A 13564-nucleotide genomic window follows, 5' to 3' on the forward strand; every position below is an offset into this window, starting at 1 on the left:
GAAGTGAGAATGTGGAAGGGCTGCAAAATATATTTCCACAACTGTTATGACATCGTTTGGTGAAAAACGCTTTCCATGAATTTTTTTATTTTTTTTAGGTATTGAAACAGATGGAAGTCGCTAAGGGCCAAATCTGGTGAATACTGTGGTTGCTCCAACAATTCAAACTTAAATTCATGAATCTTAGCCATTGTCAAAATGCTCATATGACACGGTGATATATCCTGATGAAAAATAATTTTTTTCTTCTGAAAACATCTCTTTTTTCTTCTGAAAACATCTCTTTTTTCACGAATTTTTTCCTTCAGCTGGTCTAAACGGTTACTGTAATATTCAGAATTTATTGTTTTACCAGTTTGTAAGTCTTCTACAAACGAAATTCCTTTCGCATCCCAAAAAACTAATGCTAACAACTGTTAAAGTACAGTAAAACCTCGATACAACGGACTAATTGGGGGGACGGAATGTCTGTTAAAGCCGAAAGTCCGTTATATAAAAATAGGTTTAAAATCAATCAAATTTTTTTTTTGAAAATATCGTCTGCGGTATTTATATACAGTATACAAATCTGTAATTAAACAAGGAATCAAGTTTTGTTTGCTACTTTTTTACTTTTCTACTTCATCTATAAACTTTCTGCAATATACTCATTTGGTTGCCAAAATTATTCACTGATCCTTGGGTTGAATAAACAATGTATTTTTTTGGCAAAAACATAGAAGTTGTCATCTTCTAAATGTCGAATATTTTCAATGGGCTAAGCAGGAGCGCTATCTAAAATCGATAAAACTTTCACCTCTTGCGGCGGTATTTCCCGTTTCTTCTCTTGAAATTTTCTCACTGCACGTGCAGGTACAAATATCTGTGATGAACCATGCCTTATTAGAGCTATAATATGAAATAGGCAGATAATGCATTATATCTTTGATAGCTCTAGGTTTACGAGAATTGCCAACCATTATAGCAGTCAATCCAAGCGATCCATCGGCCTTAGCACAAAGCAGTGCCGAGAACCTGTCCTTTTTTCTGTGCTAATTTTTCTTCCAGAATTCTATTTTCAATTTTGTTACATCTGATCGGATTTTTTGTCCGTTATATCCGAAGTCCGTTAAATAGAGGTCCGTTATATCGAGGTTTTACTGTATTTGGTTTCTTTTTATTTAGAGTACCTCTGTTTATCTAATTAGTTGTACCTACCAATGTGGTGTTTTTAAATAATAAACTTGCGTGCATAGAAATCGGCCCACTTAAAAATTTGGTCATCTTTGATGTCTCGAATTTCCTAAACCTGTCGTCCGATTTAAGTGATTTTTTTAATATGTTATAGCCTTATTCTTTAACAATATCGGTGTAATAAATATTGTTGCTAAACAGGTAAATTTTCGTTGTATACCGGGTGTACGAAACAAACTGCTTTTTCTCAAAGTTCGCATCACCCTGTGGAATATTTTAGCATGTATAAAATACTTTATTTTATATTTTTTATATTTCCCATTATAAATAGTTAAAATTATAAAATACTGAAATTAACATCCAACTATAGCCTCAGGTTTTCTTAACATTCTGTTTTTTATTCATTCGCTTATGTTGGATAATAAAAAAGTTAGGTAACAACTAGCCATGTTCTTCATCAGTACAGAGTGTTTCTAGATAAGTGCGACAAACTGTAAGGGGTTATTCTGTATGAAGAAATAATGACAGTTTGCTTTATAATCGTATGTCCGTTAATGCTTCGTTTCCGAGATACGGGATGTTGAATTTTTTCTTACAAACTGACGATTTATTTATTGCTTTAAAACCGGTTGAGATATGCAAATGAAATTTGGTAGGTTTTAAGACGTAGTTATTGCACATTTTTTGACATACAATTAAGAATTTTATCATCACCATTGGCCTGCATACGGGTAATATGGTAATGGTAAACATTAACTTCCTAATTGTATGTCTAAAAATGTGCAATAACTACTTCTTAAAACCCACCAAAATTAATTTGCACATCTCAACAGGTTTTAAAGTAATAAATAAATCGTCAGTTTGTAAGAAAAAAATTTTAACACCCCCTATCTCGGCAACGAAGCATTTGCGGACATACGATTATAAAGCAAACTGTCATTATTTTTTCATTCAGAATTACCCCTTAAAGTTTGTCGTACTTATTTAAAAACGCCATGTATTGATGAAAAATGTGGCTAGTTGTTTAAGTACCTAACCTTTTTATGGTCCAACATAAGCGAATGAATCAAAAGACAGAATATTAAGAAAACATGATGCTATAGTTGGGTTTTAATTTCAGTATTTTATAAATGCTAGAATATTTCACACGGTGATGCGAACTTTGAGAAAAAAACACAGTTTGATTCGTACCTCGGTATACAATAAAAATTTAACTGTTTAGCAACAATATTTTTACAGCGGTATTGTTAAGGAATAAGGCTTAAAAAAATCACTTAAATCGGACAACAGGTTTAGGAAATTCGAGACATCATAAATGACCAAATTTATACATAGGCCGATTTCTATGCAAGCAAGTTTATATTACTTCAAATATTTAAATATACATACAGTAACTTCTGCAATTTTGGTTTATAGCAATATACATACAGGGTAGCGAGAAAGTATGGAAACACGGTAATTTCTCGAAAACCGCTTGAACGATTTTTATAAATTTTGGTGGGTTAGGCTACGGCTCCACGGGCTGGAAATTGACGCTAGCAGTAGCCGCAAAACGAACTTAAGGTTCCGCAGAACGGAATAGGAATAGCCGAACTGTACCGACTACAGGACTTGTGCGTAGTCGGTTCAGTTCGGCTATTCCTATTCCGTTCCGTGGAATCTTAAGTTCGTTTTGCGGCTACTGCTAGCGTCAATTTCCAGCCCGTGGAGCCGTAGCCTAAGGGTGTTCTAATGCGGCCGATATTATATAGTGCTGCCGATATGTGAAACAATTGCACATTTAATGATACAAGCATATAATTTGCACCCCATATACTACACATATAAAGGTTCAAATTTAGATATGAGGCCATCTCAGATTTTGTCTTACAAAAATGGCGGGCGTTCAAAATGGCGGCTATACTTATGTGTTTAATAGTACCATAACTTTTGAACGAAAAGTCCGATTTCAACCAAATTTGGTATATAGGTTTTCTTTTTGATTTACAAGAGGGATATGATGAACCGGAAGAATCGGTTTACCAGAAGTTGTGTTTTTACTGGTTGTTTATGTAAAAATATGTTTTTTTTTTCAATTTTTTCCCTCTGTATATATTAATTTTTCAAAAAGGTAATACCGCAATTGAAAAGAGCGTAAAAATATTTTGTAGAAAATATTTTGAACTTTTTAGTTATGTTAATTATCATTTAATAAATGCATAACGTATCATCACAAGTACCTATGTGTGGCAAATTCGTGCAAACATTATAAGAATTATTGTGCATTTAATGGTAGAAGCATATAATTTGGACCACATATACTACACACATCAAGGTTCAAATTTAGATATAAGGCCATCTCAGATTTTACCTTTTACAAAAATGGCGGGCATGCAAAATGGCGACTATACATATGTGACTTATAGCACGATAACTTTTGAACGAAAAGTCCGATTTCAACCAAATTTGTTATATATATTCTTATTTTGATGTGTTAGACCAAGGTCTTGAACCGGAAGAATCGATTTACCAGAAGTTGTGTTTTTCCTGATTTTTATGTAAAAACATGTTGTTTTTTACCAATTCTTTCACCCTGTATATATTAATTTTTCAAAAAGTTGATACCGACGTTGAAAAGAGCGTAAAAATATTTTCTAGGAAATATTTTGAACTCTTTAGTTATATTAATTACCAATTAATAAATGCATAACGTACCTTAACATGTACCTATGAACCTATGTGCGGCGCATTCGTGCAAATAATATAAGAATTATTGTACATTTAATGGTAAAAGCATATAATTTGGACCACACACACTACACATACAAAGATTCAAATTTAGATATGAGGCCATCTCAGATTTCGTGTTTTACAAAAATGGCAGGCATTCAAAATGAATCTACCGCACATAGGTACATGTGAAGATACGTTATGCATTTATTAAATGGTAATTAACATAACTACAAAGTTCAAAATATTTCCTAAAACATATTCTTACGCTCTTTTCAATAGTGGTATTACCATTTTGAAAAATTAGTATATACAGGGTGAAAAAATTGAAAATAAATTATTTACATAATATAAAATAGTTTTACATAAAAAACCAGGAAAAACAAAACTTCTGGTAAAACGATTCTTCCAGTTTATGGCATCGATCTTGTAAATCACAAAACGAACCTACGTACCAAATTTGGTTGAAATCGAACTTTTCATTCAAAATATATCGTGCTATTAGTCATATATGTATAGTCGCCCATTTTGAATGACCGCCATTTTTGTAAAAGGCAAAATCTGAGATGGCCTCATATCTAAATTTGAACCTTTATTTGTGCAGTATATGTGGACCAAAATATACACTTGTATCATTAAATGTGCAATTCTTATAATATTTTGCACGAATCTGCCGCACTAATAGTGGTAATTACATTGATGCCCGTTTTTTTGTAAATCTGATGAACTTTCTTATTTTAAATGGAACACCCTGTATATTTTTTGCGTTTTGAAGTTCTTAAGAAATATTGATTATTTTTCATATTATATTCCCTATACCTATGTAAATGCCATAATTTCGGAGTTATTGCTACATTTATTAAAAAAAAAATGTTTTAACAAGTTATAAAAATCAATTTTTTCGGCACGGGTAGACATTATTTTAGGTTCTTTGGATGCGATTCTTAAAATGGCGATTTTCAAGGTTCAGAAACACAAGTAAAAAAATCATTCTTAAAATTAGGAAGTATGTACCTGAATTCAAGCTCAAACCTTTTCCTACAAGAATTTTTGGCATGTTTTATTCTAAAACATTGTTTTTTTTTTAATTGTTAACGAAGCTCATAATGGGAGGACGGGCGATTGGGCTGCATTAACAACAAAAAATAATGTTTTAGAATGAAATAAGACCAACTCACTTATCTGTATTTGATAAGATAAGGTTTGAACTTGCATTTAGGCGCTTCGTAGTTTCAAAAATAATATTTTTTACTTGTGTTTTTTTCCTAGCAAATCGTAATTTTTCGATTTTTTTCAGTTTTAAATTGTTTATAACTCGGAAACGATTAACTTTTGAGGAAAATTACACAAGACCTTTTTGTTCCCAGTGATTCAAAGAACCTAAAATCATGTCTACCCGGTCCGAAAAAATTGATTTTTATATATAATTTGTTAAATTTTTTTTTTAATAAATGTAGCAATAACTCCGAAATTATGGCATTTAGGTATAGGGAATATAACATAAAAAATAATCAGTATTTCTTAAGGGGGGGAGTATGGTTTGAAATCAACATATCAAGCACATTTTTGTGATTTTTTTTCGAAGCTATGGTAGAATTATTTTATTTTTAAATTAAATAAACATATTAAGTACAATTCAAAGAATATTTAAGAAAAAATTCATTCCAAAATATTGAAAAATAAGCCATTGGCGACAAATTTTGGCAGGCAGCTCAAAAAAAATGGATTTTGCGGTGGACATCAGAACTCATCACTGGATCATACGAAACAAAAAATTCAAAAAGATTTAATTAGGCTATGAGTTTCACGAGGTAACAACGTCGAGTTTTTTTATTTTTAATGATTTTTGAATTTTTGGTATAACTCAGAAGTCAAAAGTACGAAATTTTTGATAAAAATTTTGTGAAAACCCAACATATTTAATATTGTCGAACAAAAAATAAGCACAAAACGAAAAATATCTCGACGTTGTTACCTCACGAAATGTCGAAAGAAAATCTATGCAAAATTTCAGGTAGATCGGTCAAGTAGTTTTTCAGTTACAATGTCCACCGCATTTGAAAAAGCAGTTTTGAGAAAAATGCGTTTAAAGTTTTGACAACTGCATCTTCATCTTCTGATTTGTCTGCCAAATCGTAAAGTGATGAACATTGGAATATGTTTTTTGAATTGCGGAGTAATCTACAAAAAAAAAAGACGAACAGTTGTTTAACGTTTCTCACTACGCTCAAGCGTGCTGGCGCGAAACCGCGGCAACGCGAGTCGAAGGTAGGGATATTCAACACCCTGTATCTCTGGTAATTTTACTCCGATTATTTTGAAATTTTCAGAGAGTATTCTTGAAAGTATGCACTTTTATTTGAAATAATAAAAAAAAATTTCAAACCATACCCCCCCCCCCTTAAGGACTTCAAAACGAAAAAAATATACAGGGTGTTCCATTTAAAATAATAAAGTTCATTAGATTTACAGAAAACGGAAGATTTGACAACAATGTAGTTACCACTATAATATCGGCCACATTAGAACACCCTTAGCCACCAAAATTTATAAAAATCGTTCAAGCGATTTCCGAGAAATTACCGTGTTTCCATACTTTCTCGCTACCCTGTATAGTCTTTTTGGAAGTATCTTTTGTAATGCATATTTTATTACATTGTTAATAAAGTCCTTTTCATGAGCATTTTTCAGTGCGTCACAAATGATAAAAAAAAGGTAAGTCCGTGATAATACACATTTATAACATTTATTCTAACATGGCATTTTAGTTAAATCTGACAGTTGTCACATTTTATTTGCAATTTGGCATAAAATCAAATTAATTGTGTTTATTGCATTTATAAAATGGTATTTTCTTTGATTTGTATAGTGTTATAAATTGTACAGATTATATTCGTAGATATATTATATAATTCGTAAATAATTTTTTTTTCGATTATAGCGCCATCTATCGACAACTAGAATAAATGTTATAAATGTCTCTAATCACAGATGTGCCTTTTTTTCTGTCACACACAATTTAATGCGTTAGAAAGCAATCGAAAAGCTCTGACGCACTGAAAGATGCTCATGAGAAAAGTAATATATGTATAATCTTTATCTTAATAACCTGTATATTCTTCAACAGTTGATTTGGTGAAAGCTATGGATGCTTTGAAAGGAAGCGCTTTAGAGAAGAAACAAATAAAACTTAATTTGAAGAATCCGGTTGGACCCAAAAAGCCGGAGAATCCAAGAAGCGCAGAATCGTCTCAAGCCAAAAAACGACCTGCGAATTCTCCACCTCCCGGTGATCCCAAGTCGAAGAAGGCGACTTCGAGAAGAGAAGAACTATTGAAACAACTGAAGGCTGTTGAAGATGCCATTGCAAAGAAGAGGTCGAAAGTTAATTAGAGCGACCGATATGTAATATCGATCGTATGTACTTTTAAGCATTAATAGTTATCTTTTGTATATATTCGAGTATGATGTAGTGTTGCCGACTGTTTGATTCAAATTAATAATTACATTTTTTGTATTACTTAGCTATCTGTATGGAAGAAAAAATAAAATTCATAAAATATGTCTTAAACAATGATTATGTATTTTTATTCAAGTTCCTATTGAAAAATCCTTTATAAAAGGTATAAAATTTAATAAAATCCCTTTAATAAGGGCTACATCAATCAATCACAGAACCTTTTCGATATATAAAATATTATCATGACATCTAACACATTGTGTTAGAACTGGTTTGAAAATGGGTTATGGCGTCGGAAGATATAATTTTAAACTACAGTAAAACCCCGCAAATCCGAACTAATTGGGGGGACAGCCTGTTCGGATTATCCGAAAGTTAGCCTTAGGATTTATACACATGCAGGTGTTTACGCCGCCGTTTTAACTGGTAAACCCAAATAGTCTGGGCTGATTAATTATCGGAGAATAGGCCATTTTTGGGAAAAGTTATTTACCAGCAATTTTATTGCTGAAATCGAAACTTATGATTATATTATATATTAATAATATAGGTACGCAAAGTCCACAGATAGTGTGCTACTTTTTTTATAAACAAAATGGCGCCCGAAAATCGTGTTTTTTTCAATTATTGCTCTAAACTACGAAGATTTTAACTTACAACAAAAACACTCGAATAAAAATTCACCGCAATTAAATTCTGCATAGAGATATGTTTTTCCCGATCTGCTCCGACGAAAATTTTCCTCGGAAAATGCGGGTTTTCCCAACAAAATCTTTAAATTTCAAATAAAGTTTTAGATAAGTAATTATCTGCCAATAATTAAATAACAGTGACATAAAAGCTTTCTTGGTTTAGATTATAGTTCCAGAAGCCGGTGAAAATTAAACGAATCTTTTAGCAACAATTCAATTGTTAATTAATAATTTACGGTCGCAATAATAACCAAAATAATTATGATACACTAATCAAACTTTGAAATCGTATAAATATGAGATGCCAATTTAATATTTTGTCGCAAAATATAAATTTTTAATTTTTTTGAATAATTTTTAAATATTTAAAAAAAATAGTTATAACAAATTAACGTTTCTCAGAAAGTTTTTACTATATTCTAATTTTAAAAAATAGGTAAAATGCGTATTTCAAAGATCTTGAAAATGAATGCTTTAAAACTTTGCAACCATTTTCAAAAAAGTTATGAAACAGCAAAGTAAACATACGATTCTACTTTGTTTATATATTTTTTTAATTCTTTCAAAGCGTAAAAGTGAGTTTAAAGTACAAGCTAATTGCTTACAAAAAATAACGATTATTAGTTTAATGGTTATATTTTGCCATCTGCGTGTCAATCGCTTTGATTGAACATTTTAGCTCCGGCTCTGTATCAAGCCTACTTTCGCGCTAAAAATTACAAAAAGAAACATTTTTAATCTTTGATTAAAATATAAACATTGAACTAATGTTTGATATTTTTTGAGAGTAATTAGTTTGTACCATAAACTCACTTTTAAGCTTTGAAACAATTAAAACAAATTATAAACAACGGAGTAATCGTATGTTTACTTTACTGTTTCATAACTTTTTTGCAAATGGTTGGAAAACATTTTTAAAGCATTCATTTTCAAGATCTTTGAAATACGCATTTTAAGTATTTTTTAAAATTACAATATAATAAACAATTTCTGAGAAATGTTCATTTGTTTATAACTATTTTTTTTAACATTTAAAGATTATGCAAAAAAATTAAAAATTTATATTTTGTCGACAAAATATTAAATAGGCATCACATCTTTATAAGCTTGCTAAGTTTGATCAATGTCTCATGATTATTTTGGTTGTTATTGCGACTGTAAATTGGTAATTAACAATTGAATTGTTGCTAAAATATTCGTTTAATTTTCACCAAGTTATTTAATTATTGATAAATAATTACTTGCCTAAAAAATGTATTTGAAAATTCGAGATTTTGTTGGGAAAACCCACATTTTCCGAGGAAAATTTTCGTTGGACCAAATCGGTAAAAGCATGCCTCTATGTAGAATTAAATTGGGGTGAATTTTTATTTGAGTGTTTTTGGAGTAAAGTTAAAATTTTCGGAGTTATAGACCAATAATTGAAAAAAACACGATTTGGGGGCGCCATTTTGGTAATAAAAAAGTAGCTCACTATCTGCGGACTTTGCATACCTATATTATTAATATATAGGATCATAATATTCGATTCCAGCAATAAAATTGCTGGTAAATAACCTTTCTTTGTACTTTACTAATCAGACCAGCGTATTATAACTATTTTTTTCAAAATTTAAAGATTATGCAAAAAAACGAAGAATTTATATTTTGTCGATAAAATATTAAATAAGCATCTCATCTTTATAAGTTTGCTCAATGTATCATGATTATTTAGCTTATTATTGCGATCGTAAATTGTTAATTAACAATTGAATTGTTGCTAAAATATTCGTTTAATTTTCACCGGCTTCTGGAATTACAATCTATACCAAGAAAGTTTTGATGTCACTAAGTTAATTAATTATTGATTAATAATTACCTAAAACTTTATTTGAAAATTAGAGATTTTCTTGGGAAAACCCGCATTTTCCGAGGAAAATTTTTGTCGGAGCAAACCGGGAAAAACATCTCTATGCAGAATTTAATTGCGGTGAATTTTTATCCGAGTGTTTTTGATGTAAAGTTAAAACCTTCGGAGTTTTAAAGCAATAATTGAAAAAAATACGATTTGTCGGCGCCATTTTGTTTATAAAAAAAGTAGCACACTATCTGCGGACTTTGCATACCTATATTATTAATATATAGGATCTTATAATTCGATTCCAACAATGAAATTGCTGGTAAATAACTTTTCCATGAATTTTGCTAATTAGCCCAGAGTAAAACGCCGCTTTGTAAGTTACCAAGGAACAAAAATGGTATCGTACACATGCAACCGCCCAACTTCGTCAAACCGCGGCGGTTGTAATAACTTCAAATGCCGCGTTTGCAGGGCGTTTCGAGTTGCTAAGGGGAATGGGACCCCCAGTCAAACGCAGCGCTATCGCTGTCATGTGTACGGTAAAATGTCGGCTAACCGCGGCGTTGACCGCCTGCATATGTACAAAGTCTTAGGCTTTGAATTAGATTAATCATGTAAGAAGTTGTAGCCATATTTACAATTTGAAGAAATTCCATTTTTCCAAGATCCGTTACAAGATGACCTAGAAGTCGTACAACAACTTCCAGGATGTGAAAACGAAGAAAAACGTGCAATTACAGAATGGATTGAAGCTGGTGACAATGAGCACCAAATATTTGCGGATGAAGACATTGTAGACTTTATTCAATCTCAAGGCAACGCTAATGAAGATGAAGAAAGCAAGGAAGAAGTTTCCCTGCCAGATCGAGTGTCACACGCAGATGCCACTAAACCTTTGGATGTGGCTCTACGTTACGTGGAGCAGAACTGTGCTGCGTTCCCGGTCTGTAATGTTTATGCGTAAATGGTGCAAGATAGCTGCGTCGAGTAGCTACACTTTCATGCATCAGAAGAAAGTGACCCACTTCTTTTAGAAAGCGCCTTAGGGCTGCAAAACGTTCTCGCAAGAGTGTGGAAAATTTTTTTTGACTCGAGTTGGCTACAGGAGAACCGGCGTAAGTTTACGTTTAACCTTTATAAACACTACGTATAATGTACGTATTTATTTTTAAGAAATTTTAAATGTCAAAGTCCTATTAATTCTACATTGTTCAATTTTCTGGTTTTACTCGGTGTAATAAACATGTTTTTAAGTTTTTGTCTTGAATTTTTTTCACTTTCCGTTGGTTCGGATTTGCGGGGTTGTACATATCAGAGGGCACGAGAAATATAGGACGACCACAAAGAAGATGAATTGATGATGTGGAAGAAGACCTAAAGATTCTAGAGGTCAGAAGATGGAGGAAGTTGCCAGGAATCGACAGTAATGGCGACTTCTTTGCGAGCAGGCAAAGATCCACAACAGACTGTCGAGCCACTTATGATGATGAATATCTTATTTTTATGTGGAACTTGTTAAATGTGGAGGTGCTACTCTGACTAATCAAGTATATAAAATAATACTAAGAGCCTGGAATGAGGAACAAATCCCGGAAGAGTGGTGTATTGGAATCATTTGCCCGCTACACAAAAAGGGTGATCAATTGGAATGTAGAAACTATAGGGGAATAACCCTCACTTAACACAGCTTACAAAGTATTTTCGAGTATCTTATATGGTCGTCTAAGCGCACATTCAGAGGAGCTTCTTAGAGAATATCAAAGTGGTTTTAGGCTTGGTCGATCAACAACAGACCAGATCTTTGTGCTAAGGCAAATACTGGAAAAAACCAATAAATTCAATATCGACACATAGCATCTTTTCGTAGATTTCAAATCATCCTATGATAGTGTATTAAGAAATAAATTGTATGAAGCCATGGATGAATTCCACATCCCTGATAAGATTGGTTAAGGCTACAATGCGTAAAGTTGTTTGCCAAGGCTAAATACAGGGTAAACAATCACAGGCGTTTTAAACCCATGTTGGACTACGATAGGGAGATGCACTGGCGTGTCTCCTTTTCAACATAGCTCTGGAAAAGGCCGTCAGAGACGCCGGAATAGACAACAGAGGAAATATTTTTAATAAATCATCCCAAATTTTGGCATATGCAGATGACGTGGACCTAGTTCCCGCACAACACGCAAGCACAGTATAAAGAGGGACAGTAAAACTTCTTCTACGTCGGCACTTTGATCTCAAGAAGTAATACCAGCAGTACGCAATTGGTAATTCACCAGTGGTGGATGCGGGTTTTCCCTGTTAAAACCCGTTTCTACGCGACTAGCAATGAAAGAGTGGTGGTCTAGCGACTAGGAAACCTGCGCGGTCGCGATGCGCGTTGAAAGATTTTACTTCCAATTTTTCGGAGAGTAGTTCTACTGTCCCTCTTTATACTGTGACGCAAGCTAGAAGAAATGTATAGCACCTTCTCAAATGCCTCAAAAAATATGGATCTGCAAGTAAAGGAGGAGAAAACTAAGATGATGGCATCAACACCCAACAATATAGCCAGAAACATCGGTCATCAATTCCTTTGACGTGATGGACAAATTCACATACTTAGGCTCCCTGATCACCAACGAGAACGTCATGAGGGAAGAAATCAAGCTAAGGATAATCCTAGCAAACAAATGCTATTTGGACTGAGTAGACATATGAGAAGCAGAAACATGAAAGCCAAAAAACAAAAATAACCATATACAAAACCCTTATACAACCAGTATTGACATATTGATCGGAGACATAGACCATCTCCAAGGCAGATGAAAACCTTCTGCTTATATTTGAACGAAGGATCCTGAAAGGAATATTCGGTGGCATCTGTGAAAGTGGTGTTTGGAGGAGAATGTATACCACATATATAAACATATATTTGGTGGTAAAGACGTAGTATCTTATGAATAGGAAGACTAAGATGGGCTAGCAAGATCACAGCAGAACAACCCTCCTAGAAGAATCCTTATGTCACAACCTGTGAGAAATAGGGATAGGCCAAAACTCAGATGGAAGGATGGTGTAGACGAGGATGGGAGAAAATAGGCGCAGCAGACTGGCAATGGATAGGACTGACTGCGTAATAGACTTGGGAGGGTCGAGGCTCTTTCATGGGGCTGTAGCACCAATGATAATGTAAAATTTGTAGTTTTTATTGTTTCTTTAATAAGTCATATGGCATATGGGCCAAGAGCTAGCAACGTCGGAAAAAAAATATTTTAAGACAACTGGTTCTTTAATATATTATTCCCTATGCTTCCTCGAACACCGTACCGGCCATCTGGCTGCTGATACAGGTTGCGTGCATTACTGCGCAGCACATTTGTACAGGTAAACATATCGAATTTAAGATTATTGTAAGACGAACAATAATAAATTATTTTGTCATTACTTTTTAAACATTATTAGAAATATGAACTATAATTGCCAGACATTTTTGTGGTTTAAAAAGTAATGACAAAAAAATGTTTCGTCCTAAAATAATTTAAATTCAATATACAGGGTGATTGATGAGTGTGATAAAGCTCAGTAGATCCGCTATAGTAACAGATAGCAATAAAAGTTGATTACAAAAATTGTAGCCAACTTTCAGCTTTACATTACGAAATTAGTTAGATTGTTACAGGGTGTTCGATAACATAGTAGCAAACC

The 13564-nt window shown here is 32.9% G+C and overlaps 1 protein-coding gene across 3 annotated transcripts in view; it reads left to right on the forward strand.

Moving 5' to 3' along the window:
- The window catches only part of LOC114326239 (serine/arginine repetitive matrix protein 2), a 78696-nt gene extending 71237 nt beyond the window's left edge, over positions 1 to 7459 (forward strand). For all 3 annotated transcript variants that reach the window (XM_028274538.1, XM_028274541.1, XM_028274539.2), the window contains exon 13: positions 7010 to 7459. In XM_028274538.1, the coding sequence (XP_028130339.1) occupies positions 7010 to 7275 (266 nt within the window). In that variant the 3' untranslated portion in view covers positions 7276 to 7459. The remainder of the gene's footprint in view (positions 1 to 7009) is intronic.
- Positions 7460 to 13564: the final 6105 nt, after the last annotated feature.

This window comes from Diabrotica virgifera, chromosome 7 (assembly GCF_917563875.1).
Source record: "Diabrotica virgifera virgifera chromosome 7, PGI_DIABVI_V3a".
NCBI classification, from domain to species: Eukaryota; Metazoa; Arthropoda; class Insecta; order Coleoptera; family Chrysomelidae; genus Diabrotica; species Diabrotica virgifera.